This window comes from Anabrus simplex, chromosome 9 (genome assembly GCF_040414725.1).
Source record: "Anabrus simplex isolate iqAnaSimp1 chromosome 9, ASM4041472v1, whole genome shotgun sequence".
Lineage (NCBI taxonomy): Eukaryota > Metazoa > Arthropoda > Insecta > Orthoptera > Tettigoniidae > Anabrus > Anabrus simplex.
The window spans coordinates 67231531-67247121 of record NC_090273.1 but is presented as its reverse complement, the minus strand read 5'-3'; the positions used below and the strand labels follow the sequence as shown (position 1 = coordinate 67247121).

General features: G+C 39.8%; 1 protein-coding gene across 1 annotated transcript in view; it reads left to right on the top strand.

Moving 5' to 3' along the window:
* xmas (RRM_XMAS2 and SAC3_GANP domain-containing protein xmas) overlaps window positions 1–15591 on the top strand; it is a 224530-nt gene that overhangs the window by 35838 nt on the left and 173101 nt on the right. The window contains exons 4-5 of the mRNA XM_067154007.2: window positions 5818–5907; window positions 9380–9556. Coding sequence (XP_067010108.2) covers window positions 5818–5907; window positions 9380–9556 — 267 coding nt within the window. The remainder of the gene's footprint in view (window positions 1–5817; window positions 5908–9379; window positions 9557–15591) is intronic.

Below are 15591 nucleotides of genomic sequence, written 5' to 3'. Positions count from 1 at the left end.
TAATTATTTTTACTACAGATTTATTTTAGACCGAGCTCGATAGCTGCAGTCGCTTAAGTGCGGCAAGTATCCAGTAATCGGGAGATAGTGGGTTCGAACCCCACTGTCGGGAGCCCTGAAGATGGTTTTCTGTGGTTTCCCATTTTCACACCAGGCAAATGCTGGGGCTGTACCTTAATTAAGGCCACGGCTACTTCCTTCCCATTCCTAGGCCTTTCCCATCCCATCGTCGCCATAAGACATATCTGTGTCGGTGCGACATAAAGCAACTAGCAAAAAAAAAAAAAAAAATTTTAGGCACGAAATGAATTAAATTTTCAATATAGCTTCATAATAGGTTGTAGGCCTACTATTCAATAAATATGTTCGCGTTGTATAAAAAATTTTTGTTCTACCTAAATTTTATTGCTAAACTTTTGTTTTGTTTTATTTTTAATTAATATTTTTGGGTTTTGGCTGCCAAATGTTTTTTATTTATTTATTTATGGAGAAGGACAATTCCCTTTGTCAGCAAAATAATAACGAAAATTTCAAGTTTCTACCTACAATAACAGCTGAACTGTGAGTGATCAAACAAAAGCTTGCAAAAAACGGAAACTGGCCTTGGCGCTCAGCGGTAGGAAAACCGTAATAGCATGTGACACTCAAAGGATTAGGTGACGTATCCGTTTCTTTGTCAAGTTACTCTTTAATTCTGTCCACTGTTGACTTTGAAACAGAAGCAATAGATGGTATTTTTTATATGGAAATGATTGGTATTCATTAAAAGTGTTTTAATTTCTGAAATACTCCAGGAAGAAACGTGTTTAGCTCTCCCCATGTTTGTTTTCTGCGAGGCGTGTTTTTTAAGTAAGGTCCATTTGAAAATAAGTACACAACAAAAGGTTATTTCAAAAAAGTAAATTTATTTTCAGAAAGTACATACTTCACTCTATTTTTCGACATAGTTGCCAAGTTTGTTCAAACACTTATCATACCTCGTTACCAATTTTAAAATACCCTCTTCATAGAAACTTGCAGCCTGCTCCGATAACCCAGAGTTCACTGCCGTTTTCACGTTGTCATCATCATTGTAATGGTTGCCACTGAGGTGATGTTTGAGGTGTAGGAACAGATGGTAATCGCTCGGCGCAAGATCAGGACTGTAGGGTGGGTGGTCTAAAACTTCCCAGCCAAAAGTGTTCAATAAATCGCGGGTCTGACCTGCAGTGTGAGGTCTTGGATTTTCATGGAGAAGGACAATTCCCTTTGTCAGCATGCCGCGTCTTTTGTTTTGAATCGCTCTGCGTAGCTTTCTCAGGGTTTGGCAGTATGCTTCTGCATTGATAGTGGTTCCTCGTTTGATGAAGTCGACCAACAAAACACCATGCCTATCCCAAAACACCGACGCCATGATTTTGCACTGGGACAGAGTCTGTTTGGCCTTCATCTTTACGGGCAAGTGTGTGTGTCTCCATTCCATGCTCTGGTGCTTCGATTCAGGCATGATATGCGAAACCCATGTTTCGTCTCCAGTTACGATCTGACTCAAGGAGCCGTCACCTTCTTCGTCATAATGAGTCAAGAACTTCATCGCACACACAAATCTTTGGTTTTTGTGGTCCTCTGTTAGGAGTTTCGGGACCCAACGGGAGCACAGTTTCCTAAACTTTAGGTGTTCAGAAACAATGTTGTAAAGCACTGATCTCGACACGTCAGGAAATTCGTTTGAGAGACCTGTTATTGTGAAGCGCCTCCTGTTCTCATAAATCTTCGCTTCAACTGAAACCATCAAATCGTCTGTAATCAAAGAAGGGCGACCAAGCAGTCCTCATCATGGACATTGTCACGTCCATCTTTGAATTGTCGTACCCACTTACGCACTTTGCTTTCACTCATAACAGTATCACCGTACACTTCACAAATCTGTCGATGAATTTCTGCAGCAGACAGGTTCCTTGCTGACAAAAACCGTATCACTGACCGAACCTCACACGTGACGGGCGAGTTGATAGTCTTAAACATTTTGAAAGCACAGAACAGAACTGAGCACAGTTGTTCCCGAGGCATGCCGGTACACGATGCACGCGCTCATTGCGATATGCACGCAAACTACTAGTGTCTACAACAAAACGGACCTTACTGAAAAAACACGCTTCGTAAATACCAGTAATTTAAGTATGTACCGAAATCTAATTAACTGTATTTGGCATTGTCACTTCACTGTATTACTGATGATGATGCTGATGATGCTTGTTGTTTTAAGGGGCCTAACATCGAAGGTCATCGGCCCCTCACTGTATCGCATACAAAGCTAAATTCACATAAAAGATGCACTGAAACAAATCTACGATAAATCACACGTGCCACTCGAACAGCAGTCAGCAAGGAACTGTAAATTATTGGTGCCATTCTGAATTATTGACCAGAGTTTTTATTATTAGGTTTCTTAATGTAGGACTGATTGTTGAATTTTACTACAGAAATGTGTACTTAATAATATCCAACAATAAACATAAACAATGAGTAAATACTAACACAATAAGAATTATCCAAACAGAAATTCTCCAGTTTTTACCTAGTGGCAATAATAATATGATCCCCCACTGTATGCGTTTTGTGAAGAAAGGGTTCTTCGATCAATATTTCTAGAGTCTATGAATGTAATTGTGGTCATTTGTGTTTCACTCAAGGAATCCTACAAGTTAAATGTTGTGAAGGATGCTTGATTATCTGCTTCATCTAGAAAATTTAAAATTATAATTTTGTCTGCACACTTCAGATTATTGGCTCATACTCCATTTTAATCTTCGATTAGTTATACAAAAGTTGAAAGTAGGTTCAGTTCAATTTATATCTTTTTGTTTGTTTGTTTGTTTGTTTGTTTATTTTTCTGTTTGTTAATACATCCCAAGATATGGCTAAACAGAATTTCTCAAACTCTGTACTTTAGTTCAGGAATAGCTGGATTGTGCACTTGGTTATATGTTATTTTATTAGTTTACGGTGTCATAGCGGTATTAAGGGATCAAAACAGAAATGTCACATTTCTCTGTTAATGTTAGCTGTATCGAAAAACTTTATAACATACTGTAAGTTCTGAAAAAAAAAAAAAAAAAAAAAAAAAAAAAAAAAAAGTTCTGATCTCTGCTTACAAGCAGTAGTAACAGAGATATTCACAATTACATTTTTCACAAACTCCTGCTAACACTATCGTTGCGAGTTGTTCAGAAACCTGTCAACGGTGGGTAGTACAGCTGGTATTACCGTATTTACGTGAATAATCCCCGCACCCTAATTTTAGGAAGGACCATTTAAACAAATGAACTAAAATTCCTTCCATTGAAGGAGTTGTTGTCGGCAGTTACTCGTTTCCGAGTTCACAGATTTCCTGGCTAATAGCTCACTTCAATTCACAGCAGTTTGTGTTTAAACTTCCGGTGACTGTACAGACCAATTCTTGCGTAGAACATATAGGTCCACACATCACACAGCTGAAAGAGTAATGTAGGTTGTGGGTTTGGATCCCACTGGTATACGGTTGGCCATTTTTGTTCTATACTTAACATCTCTTCAACACGTACTATATGTACATAACACGACCTAATACGTTGAAAGTCTGTTTCGATTACAATGCGGTCGTGAAAATTCAATATTCATTGACATGCCCCACAACGGGCTACTTAAATGCACTCTACAGTGTGCTAGCAGCAGTGCCAGACCTGTAGCTCAGATCCTTTCAAACAGAACAAAGATGGCCTAGGCCACCATAGCTCAATTGGTAGAGCAACCGACGCGAAATCGGGAGGTTGTGTGTTCGGATCCCACTGGTGTCCGGCTGGCCATTTTTGTTCTGTACTTAACATCTCTTCAACACATACTATATGTACGTAACACGACCTAATACGTTGAAAGTCTGTTTCGATTACAATGCGGTCGTGAAAATTCAATATTCATCATAAACAAATATTTCATATCACTGTTTGTTCCACATGCTATTTACACAAATATGAACATGACGGATATAGCTACTTTGCTTGAACATATCTGGGATGATAACAATGCATTATCACTGCTATAAAATATATTTGCCATAAAAGTTAGCAAGTAGGCCTTCTTCGCAATAGGCTCGATTCGCTGTAGTTTGGAAGATTCTTTGTCTCTTGCATCACTAGAATCCTCTCCTAAATTACTTACAAATTCATCACACTCCACTTCTACAACACTTCTAACACGTGGTCTCTTTTTACTCGGATAGTAACACTACTGGTGGTGGATAATTCTTTTTGTGCAGTGTAAACACTTGAAACAGACACACCTGCAAACTCGTTTGTTAGTTTTGCGATACAGTAAAACCTCATTAATTCAAAGTCATAGGGATGCAAAAATGTGACTTCGAATTACATGATTTCGAATTAACTGCCAACTTGTAATTCAGAAATGCCAACCCTTGCCGCGTCACAGAATATTCTAAGACCCGTTACTGCAAGCGATTAAAATTGATTCACAGTTTAAACCTTTCAAATGCCATGGAAAAAGCTATTTCCGCAATGTATCGAACAAGACGCGTTTACAGTATTCAAATACTGTAATACAATTGGATAACTCGCTAGCAAACATAACCTCACGCAACGAAAAAAAAATAAAATTCAAAGATGAGGAGAAATCTATGCTGGCTCCCCTGTGCAAGTGCTTTATTTATTGGATTACTGTACTGAATGTATTTTAGATGCCTTGTACTTGCACAGAAAATAGGCCTACTCAATGCCCTTAAAACATTGAGGCTTATCGAACATTCCTATGACAAGGGAAGGAAGTAGGAAGTCTCAAGTGCCATGGAAAAAGACTATTTCCAAAATGTATCCAACAAGTTGACGAAGGCAAATTATGCTGGCTCTCCTATGTAAGTGCCTTATTTATGCTGGCTCTCCTATGTAAGTGCCTTATTTTTTGGATTACTGTAATGTTTGCATTTTTAAATGCCTTGTACTTCCACGGAAACATCGTGGTTTATTGAACTTTCCTATGACGAGGGGAGGAAGTCTTTTACTTCCGTCTGCATTGCAACACAGTACAGTGACCCCATCTCCTTTAAAACCGTAAGTCCGTTGATCTCGGCATTTTTAAAAATGCAGTTTCATTGACATTGACAATATTGTTTGGTGCGTACGAATTGATTATAATTATGAGCCATGCTTTTTCGCCAACTATCGGCATTGCCAGTGTTCGCGGATTCTGCTTCTCCGCGTACTGCTTGCTACGTGATGGTGTGGCGTTTCTTAAAATGCTGAATACAAACGAATTACGTTTTCACTCAAACTTAGCAACTATGAAACACAATGTATACACACCGAAGCGGGTTAAAGTGCGGAAAGCTACCCGTCCCCTTTTCAGAAGATACTTCTACCGTGATTCAGAGAAAATTCAAATTTAAATTACTCTGTAAAATACTGCCTTTTAAAAATGTAAGGGCAGTTTTGAATTAAAAGTCTGAATTGTTTTCTGTTTAAATATGACATATAGGGGCAGTTTTTTTCCATCTGCAGTTACACAAAGCAACTGTACATCCAAAATCAAAAACTATGTGAACCAGGCGTCTGTTGCCAACCTTGGTGCAAATAAAACCTGCACCCCAATTTTGGGCCTCAAATTAAAAAAATATGTATGCAGGGATTATTCGCCTAAATACAGTACATAAATCAGTATGGAAAACTTTGGTAATGGTTTATGAATTTGGGACTTTAAAAGAATTAGGCTCAGCCCAAAATTTCATTATGGTGTTAAAAAGGTTTTGTGACATCAGTGGGAGGGAATGATCTTATTATTTTTTTGTTGCAGATTAGCACAGAAAATGGTGAAGAACTGCAAGAGGAAAGAATTATTACTGTACAGAGCAAAACGCTCTGCGAGCCAGAGTGAAGAAATCAGGTATTGTATGAAATGTTTTAATAATAATTTACTTTGAGATCAGTATATAGAGTATAGCAGTAATACAAAGCCATAAGTCAGGAATGAATTCATCATTGATAGAGAAGAAAAATAAATGATAAAAATATAGGTCTAGAAATTTTTGAGTTAATCAAATGATCAGATATATTCTTACTATACAGGAATATATTACTTGCTGAAATCTGAGATACTGGAATGTTAAAATGGGTAGTTATGTCTTCTTGGTTGAACTAAACAATGGTGGTGGTAATGAATACTGTTTTAATGGAAAATACAATGTTGGACTGGATTGTCATATTTTTATGTATAGCTTTCTTTAAATGTGAGAAGGTGCAGTCCATTTAAAAAGGTCAATAAACTGTATGGAATAAATTAGAAGTGCTGCGTTACCCATCTCTTGCCTGATATGTGAATTACATACATTTTTGCAGAACATTTCCGTATGCTGCTTCTGGTCCATAGCAGGCATGTATAGAACGGTTCTATTTGTAGTCACCAATGAGTTAAAATGGATAATTGTTTTTTGTGTTGGAACTTTATTAGTTGAAGTTGACATGAGTACATGGCTATTAATCTTGATAAATAATGGCAATACAAGAATCACAGGCACCTGCTAAGACTTGGTTTCAGAATATCAAGGAGTAGAAGAGGACCCTTAAGAAGAAAGTGGAAATGATTTTTTGGCACTTCTTATGTCATGGCAATGTTCAGTTCTTATCATTAATGACCAGTGTAGAGGGATTCAGAAACAAAATTTTATGAAATGTGTACGGTGCTGAGACATAACTAAGAATGGAAAATTCTAAATTTCCATGAAGGGAATTAGATATATTTCACCAATAGAGCATGTCAAAAATGTCAAAAACATATCAGATGTAAGGCTTTCCAGGTGTTTGCTCTATTAACCAGCGCCTCATCTTAGGTCTGACACTAGACTCATCAGAGTGGGATGTGTCAGACCCTACCCACTGACGCTGGGGTGTATGCAGGTGAACCTATCAGAAGCCCTTATAAGAGGCACAGTCTGATAACTGCATATGGGAGACAAATCTCTACAGTGGAATTATTGCCCGCAATTCCGAATGGAAAATTCTAAATTCCCATGAAGGGAATTAGATATTAGATAGGCGGCAATAATTCCACTGTGGAGATTTGTCTCCCGTATGCAGTTATCAGACTGTGCCTCTTATAAGGGCTTCTGATAGGTTACACCCCAGCGTCAGTGGGCAGGGTCTGGCACATCCCACTCTGATGAGTCTAGTGTCAGACCTAAGATGAAGCGCTGTTTAATAGAGAGAATGCCTTGAAACCCTTACATCTGATATGTTTTTGACATAACTAAGAAGAGTCGTACATGCATGCGTACATACATACATACATACAATCCCATCTAATGTATGTGGGATTCAAAAAGTGAAATATTATGTCCCTGTTCTGATCAGATGTAAAACTATTGAGATCCTATGGTTATGATCACAGTGTCAACAGTCATGCAAAACCACAAGTTTCCTTGTTTGTTGTTTTAATATTAGCTTCTGACTTCTTGTTTTCATGTTGCTTGATAAATTCTAAGATAGATGTTGAAATACACCTTTGCCTCAGATGTGCTAGTGTCGTGTTCAGTTGTTTAAGGGTCTTTGACAGTGATCTCCTCGGTGTCCAGAGCAAACTATATGCTTACGATGCTGTAGTGACACCAACACTTACAGATGTGAGACTAGAAATACTTATGGAAAACATGTATAATGTTCAGAAAAATACAAGAAGAATATATAGAGAAAAATGACAGGAATGCTGAACAAACAATATCTTGCTTGAGATCGGTACTGTGAACAAATGATTATTATCATTATCATCATCATCATCATCATCATCATCATCATCAAACTTCAGTTGCAATGGATCGACCATGTCACTTGCATGCCTAGCAAGTGATGTATTCTCTGTTGAAGGAAGGACTGCATAATTGGAGAGAACAGCAAAAACGATTACAAGTAAATTCTAAAGTATAATATGAAGGATTGCAAAATTAACTTCAGTAACTGCAAGGATATAGCATCTGATTGGGCGATGTGTATGGGCGCGCACACATTTTGAACAGCAATGACAAAGGCAAGAGTCCAATTAAAGATGTCGTAGAAGGGAATGACATAATCAGAGAACTCTACTACAGTAAGGAGCTTTGGTAGATGTGATGTGCCAGAACTGTGGTTCTAGAGTTGATCTCTTCAGACAACTGATACACAAGTAGACAATCATTATTCTTGTCTGTGAGTCAATGTCTGTGGTAAAGGACAGTGTAACTTACTTAACATTCACAGATTTTTATTCTTACAGAATTATCATGATGATGTAGAATGTTTGTTATTCTTCTTCTTTTTGTTTGGGTCTACTTAGGACCACGGGACTCCTTTTGACTCTTTACGTGGGTCTTCTGTTTCTTCTTGGCCTAGAAAGCTTTCATTTTTTGTCTGTGTGTCAGTTTCCTCTCCTCTGGCTACTTCGGTCTGGTGGTCCCTTTGTTCTTCTTAAGAGTGAGAGACACTGGGAAGACATCCTGCATAGTAATCCATCGGAATTGGGATCAGTCCTGTGTGGTGTTTAGTGGAATTTCTAATTCTTCAAGGTCCAAATTTCACTGCTGTTCTTGGAGGCTTCCCCTCTATCTGTTGTGCTGAAGATCTTGTTGGTGAGCCTGCAGAGGTCCATACTGGTCAAGTGGCCGTAGAAGGCTAGTTGCATTTCCCTCGTGAATGTGATTGGGTGGTCATTCCTTTAATGTTGTAAACCGTGTTCACTGTTGCCATTGATGCTTTCACAGCCCATACTTATAGACATGATATAGGCTTTTGGGCTTATGCCGTGTCGAGAAAATAAAGTGAAATTCTTTACGTTTCACTGAGAACTGACTGAATTCCTTTATGTTCGCAGTTTGTTATGGTATGACAAAAGTAAAAATAAACTTTCTTCAGGTTGTTACCATTGATGCTTTCACGGTCCGTAATTGTAGACATGATATAGGCTTTTTGGGCTTATGCCACATCAATAAAATTAGGTGAAATTCTTTAAGGCTCGAAAAGAAAATAGCCTATATCATGTCTTTCTTCAGCTTGTCTCAGTTATTTCTGGGGTCCCTGGAGCCACCCAGGCTCATTTTGGCTTTGGCCAGGATTTTAAGACTGGATGCCCTTCCTGATGCCATGTGATACTGGAGATGAAAATCTCGACCCGGGATCGACTGGAATTTGAACCTCAGCCTCCTGGGTGGGAAACCAGCAGCTAAGCCTCTGAGCTAATCACATACACACATACTCACCCCCTGCCCTCCTGAAAAATAAATGCAAAAATGTTGTAGGAAAATGTGTATACAATATCAAACTATTTTTAGTACTGGCTGATGGACATTCCTTCTTTTGTGGTTTGGTTAATTATGACTTTTCTTTGTATTTAGCAGGTCACCTGAAGAAAATGATGATGCACCTCCTGAAAGGAGAGACAAGCATTCGGAAAAGGAAAGGAGGAGTCGTGATTCCACCAGAAGTCCTACGAAGAAGAAAGTAGCTAAATTTGAGTTGCCAGACGAGGTTATGGATGAACTGAAAGCTTTGGGAGGATTAGACAGGATGAGGTAAACAACAGTTCCTATCTTTCTCTGTGAAACTAATAAAAACAACTTTGATAATTTGGGTGAGTAAATGACAGTGTACTTTTGAAACTAGGGATTAGCATTCTTCTTCTTCTTCTTCTTCTTCTTCTTCTTCTTCTTCTTCTTCTTCTTCTTCTTCTTCTTCTTCTTCTTCTTCTTCTTCTTCTTCTTCTTCTTTTTCTTGGGGCCTCTAAATATTAGTTCCTAATTAGAGTCAACCTCTAAGATCTTTTGCTACCATGTTTTCCCTTCATTCCCACCTAGATATGCCTGCTCCCTTCACAAAGCTGCAGGTTGTTCTTATTGGGTCTTCTTGGATTTTTTCTCTCTCTTCACCTGGTAGTTCTAGAGTGGAGAGTCTGATTCTACCCAGCGCCTCACTTTGAAAAGTATGTGTTCAGCTGATTCCTCTGCTTCATTGCATTTTCTACGTATGTTGTCTCTTATTACTCCAGTTCTATGTAGGTGTTTTTTCAGATGGCAGTGTCCTGTCAACAGTCCTACTACCCATCTTATATTTTCTCTGCTGAAATTCAACAGTTCTTTAGTATGCTTCTTGTTTGGTCCTTTTATCAGTTCCTTTGCAAGCCTGCATCCTGGAGTATTTTTTCAGTTTTCCATTTGTTTCTTTTGTACCCATTTTCTTATGTAGTGTCAGGCTTGTCCATAGGAAATCCCGCATACAGGTTCTGGGCCTACAAAATGTGTTTCTGCCCCTTTCCTGGCCAGTTTATCTGCTTTTTCATTTCCTTCTATACCTGCATGCCCTGGTACCCATATTATTTTGACAATGTTGTACTTTGAGAGCTTCAGGAGAAGTGAGTGTCAATACCAGACAATTCTGGATATTATCCGGACCTGCCTCTAGTGCCTTAATGGCTGCTTGGCTGTCCGTAAAAATGAAAATGTTCTTATTCCTATAGTTCATTTTCAGATTTTCTTCAAGACATGTTGTGATAGCTATCACTTCCGCTTGAAAGACTGTAGTGTGTCTGCCCAGGCTCATCTGGATTGATCTCTCAAGTCTTCCCCCGTTGATCCCTCCTCCTGTGCCATCCACAGTTTTGAGCCATCAGTCCACCTCGCTATATCTTCTTTTTCAGTATTCCATTTGTTGATGTCCCAGGCTTCTTTTTTAATTATTTGGGTCTGAAACGGTTTTTCAAAGTTGTACTTTGGTATCATATGATCAGAAGGCATGTGTAGAACTTCCCCTGTTATTACTTTGTTAATTTTACAGTGTCCTAGATTGGGTCTTTGTGCATTCCAGCACTCTGATTGTGCCAATCTATATGAACTAATTCTAGCCTGTCCTTTTATGAAATTGCATAATGATGGGAGGTCTAGTAAAATATTCAAGGCTTCTGTCGGCGTAGTTCTCATAGCCCCAGTTATGGCTATGCATGCCATTCTCTGTAGGCTATCCAATCTACTGCCGACTTTTCTTGGACTTACTTTCTGCCACCAGATGATTGCAGCATAGGCCATCAATGGTCTAATGATCATTGTGTATATCCACATTACCATTGATGGTCCTACGCCTATTGTCTTCCCAACGGCTCCTTTACATGCATACAGCAAGTTCTTGGCCCGGGTTATGTTCCTTTCTATGTGTGGATTCCAGGTTAGATTTTTATCTAACACTACACCTAGGTGCAGTGCCTGTTCTTCCATATATATATCTTGCCCCAAAGAGCTTCAGTGATCTCTTTCCCTCTAATTTTCTCCTTCTTGTAAAAGGGAGCATAGTTATCTTGTTCGGGTTGACTGATAGTTGTTCTTCCCGACACCAGTTCTCCACAAGGTTGAGTGATCTTTGCATGAGGTCCTGGATAACACTCATCACCTTACCTCGTACCACAATCACTAGGTCATCTGCGTATCCTCTTGTATACAAACCCTGAGCACAGCCTCGGGTGGCCCTAACCGTCAGCGTGTCTTCAAACAGGGTTGCTTTTATCTTCCTTCCGTCTAACATGGATTTAATCCATTTGACAACGGTTTTACTCACCTTGCTCTTTTCCAATACTTTGATCATAGAGTCATAGGTTGTATTGCTGAAGGCTCCTTCTATATCTAGAAATGCTGCCAGTGCAATTTCTTTATATTCTAGGCTTTCCTCTAGTTTACAAACCAACTGATGGAGTGCTACTTCAGTGGATTTGCCAGGTCTATATGCAAACTGATTTTCATGTAACGTTGAGTTCAAATGCACTGTTCTTCTGATATATTTATCCAGAATTTTCTCCATTGCTTTCAGCATGAAGGAGATTAAACATAATGGTCTATATGCTTTGGCTTGGGCATAATTTGCCCTTCCAGGCTTAGGTGTGTATATTGCTTTAGCTTCAGACCATGATCTCTCCACGTACCCTAAAGTTAGACTAGCTCTGAAGAGGTCCGTCAGGGCATTGACAAGTATCTCCCGTCCTTCCTATAGGAGTTTCGGAAGTATCTCATCTGGCCCCAGAGCCTTTATATGTTGAAACGTGTCGATTGCCCATTTTACATGGTTGTGTTTTATTATTCAGTTGGCACAGTTCCAGTCTGCTCTTCGAGCTCCGGTCTCTGTTCCAACCGTTTCTTCTTCTGTCATCTCCTCAGCATCAAGAAAGTGACAGGCCATTAGCATCTCCAGTGTGTCCTTCCCCGCCTGAGTAAATGACCCATCTGGTTTCTCCAGTGTCCCCACTTGATTCATATGGGTTGCTTTAAGAACCTTCTGGAGCCTTGCTGTTTCAGTGTGTGATTCCACTTTCTCACAGAACAGTCTCCAAGATTTTCTTTTTGCTTTCCGTATCTCTAGTATCCTATGATATTCGTCCCACATACCATTTCTAGATGATATTCTATACATCAGAACCTCTTTTTTTTTTCATTTTGGCTAGTTTGTTGTTCTACCACCTTAATTTTTTGCTGTTTTTCTTTTCTTTGAGAGGACAGTTGTCATGGAATGAGTATATAGTGGCCTCTTCTATAGTTCCACTGCCTCATCCAATTCTTTCTGTCCTCTCATGGGAGTTGGAATTTTTTGTACAGCCTTCCCTAGAACTTCTCTGTATCTATCCCAGTTAGTTCTTTTTGGGTCTCTGTACATCTCAGTCCCACATAGTCTCGCATCTATTACAAATTGGATGTGCTGGTGGTCTGCCAATGATGGTTCCTCCAGCACCTCCCAGTCTTGAATAAAGATTGCAATATGCATAGTGCTTAGTGTAATGTGTATTACCTCCCTACGATTTTTATTTATAAATGTAGGTTTGTTTCCTAGGTTTAGTATCATCAACTCAGTTCCAATAATAAACTTTAGTAAAGACTCTCCTCTTGCATTGCAGTTCATGCTGCCCCATGCCATGTGGTGTGAATTTGCATCTGCTCCAAGGACTAGGTGTTCGCCTTTCCTCTTTGTGTTTCAAATTAGGTTCTCAACTTCTTCTGATGGGGGCAGATTAGTTGAGTCATATGGGAGGTATGCAGAACCTATGGTTATTTCTCTGGGACCTTCCCAATTTCCAAGTTTTATCTTGGCCGCCACTAAGTCCTTTGAACAATGTTCCTGCAACAGAAGGCATTTTAATTTTCTGCTCACAAGTAAACATGTTCTAGGCATATTCGATGTAATATTGTACAGTAGCTTGATTCCAGGTTCTGCCAGTCCTGCTACTCTGCCCTTAACTACCCATGGCTCTTGTGTAAGAGCCACATCGACAGCCTTGGCCTTGAACTACTTGACGAAATTGGCCACAGCTGATTTTTTATGTTGTTGGTTAGCCTGTAGAACTTTCAGTACCATCCTTGCCAATGCTAGGTTTTGTTTTCCCTTTAATTACTTGAAATTTGATCTGCCCAAGCTTGACCTTAAGGCCTCTCTTCTTGAGTTCTTCAAAATCTCTTTCATTAATGGCCAAAACAATTGTCCTTCCTGTGTCATCAGTAGTTGTTGCATTCAGCACTCTCCACTCTTTTGTCGGAAGTTTGGTGTCATGCTGATGTATCCTGACAAGCACATCATCAGCCTTCACCTTGTCAAATGGAGAAGGAAACTTGTTGATGACCTTTGTAGTATTCAGCATCTTCTGGGCCTCTGCCACCTCCAGATTCTCCCCTTTCCAAGGGTTGCAATTGGCCACTGTCTGTTCCACCCAGCTTTTAGTTTCTGGATTTGCACATATTAGTACCATTGCTTCATTATCCAGACTTGGAGACTCGAGGAAGTCTGGAAGGCATCCATCCGACAGTGGTTTCATTTGCGCTATATCAGAGCAGATGAAAGTTCCTTCACATCTTCCTCCTTCTGTTTCCCGTCTGGAAAGGTTTTAGGTATTATTGCTACCTTGATTGAAGTTAGCCTTTCCAAAAAGGACATGACCGTCTCTTCTTTCTGTTTCTTGGTGGGCGGTTTTGTAGCCGCAGTTGATGGCGTTCTATCCCCTGACCTTGGCCTTTTGGGCATTGTCGGAGGGATAGCCTCTCGCCGATCCCTGTTCCTTGGCTTGTTCTCCGTCCAAGTTCCAGCCACAATTTTGGCTTCTTTTCTTGCTCTCTTCCTTTCCTTGTAATATACACTGTTGCGAGGTGGTCTGTCAATATGAAATTGTTGATTTTCGATGCAGAAATCTTCAGTTCTGTCTCTATGGACGTTCCTGGTTTGCTTGTGGTAGCAGTCTGCTCTACTGGAGCTTCTGTTGCCATTTCTTGTTTTGAATCGGTGACAGCCTGTCCAATTGGGACTTCTGTCTCCATTTTTCATCTTGGGCTTGCTCCCAGATCTGCTCTACTTGAGCTTTCATGGCTTCCCTTGACGTCAAAGTTTTTGAAATTGGTTCTTTATAAGCATCCATATTTCAATCAGTCATAGGGTTTTTGCCCCCTCTAGGGTCCTGAGCGTTGTTCTCACCATCCGTGGTGAGGCATACAGCCAGACATTGTCCTCCCGCAACTCAGGCTCTCCATAGCAGAGACCATGGCCCTCAGTCATCCATCCAGCGGTCCGCCCCTGGTCCGAACCTAGCCAGGTTTGTTCCCCCTTCAGTAGGCCTACTCACGTGGTCTCCACTTGGCATTATCATGACTGAGTTCACAGCCATGACTTTCCTCCTAGGTTGGGATCGCCCCTTTCCTAACCCGCGGCTCGTCCAGGCTACGTCGAGCAAAGTGATGTGTTGGTTCCAGCACCCCGCAGTGAGCCTTCACCTCAATCGCCAGCCCCACTTCACCTGACCCACCGTATCACCGATGTGGAGGAACCATGGATCCCTCTCTACCATGTGTGGGCGAGGTCTCCACTTCCAAGGCTTGACTTAGGCTAGTAACAAAGGGATTAGCATAAAACCATTGCTCAATGTTAACTAGTTTGTATTGATGATCTAAATTATTGTTTGACACCAACACCAGAAGATTTTAATCTGTGGTTCAGTGAGTTCAAGATGAAAATGGGGCTTTGATTTTTAAGTACCATATTTTGTTAAGAATGAAGCCAATCATTTTCCAGTGTCTACTGAGTTAATATAACTTACAAGCTTTGCTGTCTGTCGAACATGAATATAACACTTAGAACACTATAAATTACCTGTAACACATGTATAATTATAAGTTGAATGACATGTTTTGTTTTACAAGAACATCCTCAGATTCTAACAAATGTACAAAAAAATTTACATTGCATGAACTTGTCACTGATTGTGAATTGGTGATATTGTGAAACATATGAGATAAATTATGAATTTAGAAGCTCTTTGGTTGGCATTTTAGTTACTTGGAGACATTTTATCTCAAAGGGAGCGTACCCCCACGGAACAGGGATATTGTTTCATGTCAGACATGGTCTAGTAAGAAAGATATTGTTTAGGAGTTTTTATTGTTCAGTTGCCAACAATATCTGGCTGTGTTGAATTCTGAGACGGAGGTCATATGCTGTGAAACCTGTAATACAGACACTAATCAGAAACAAAATTTGTCTGAATCTGGGAAGTATCCGTTAATGGGAGGGGATGCTTACGTAAACAAAATTTATCCCT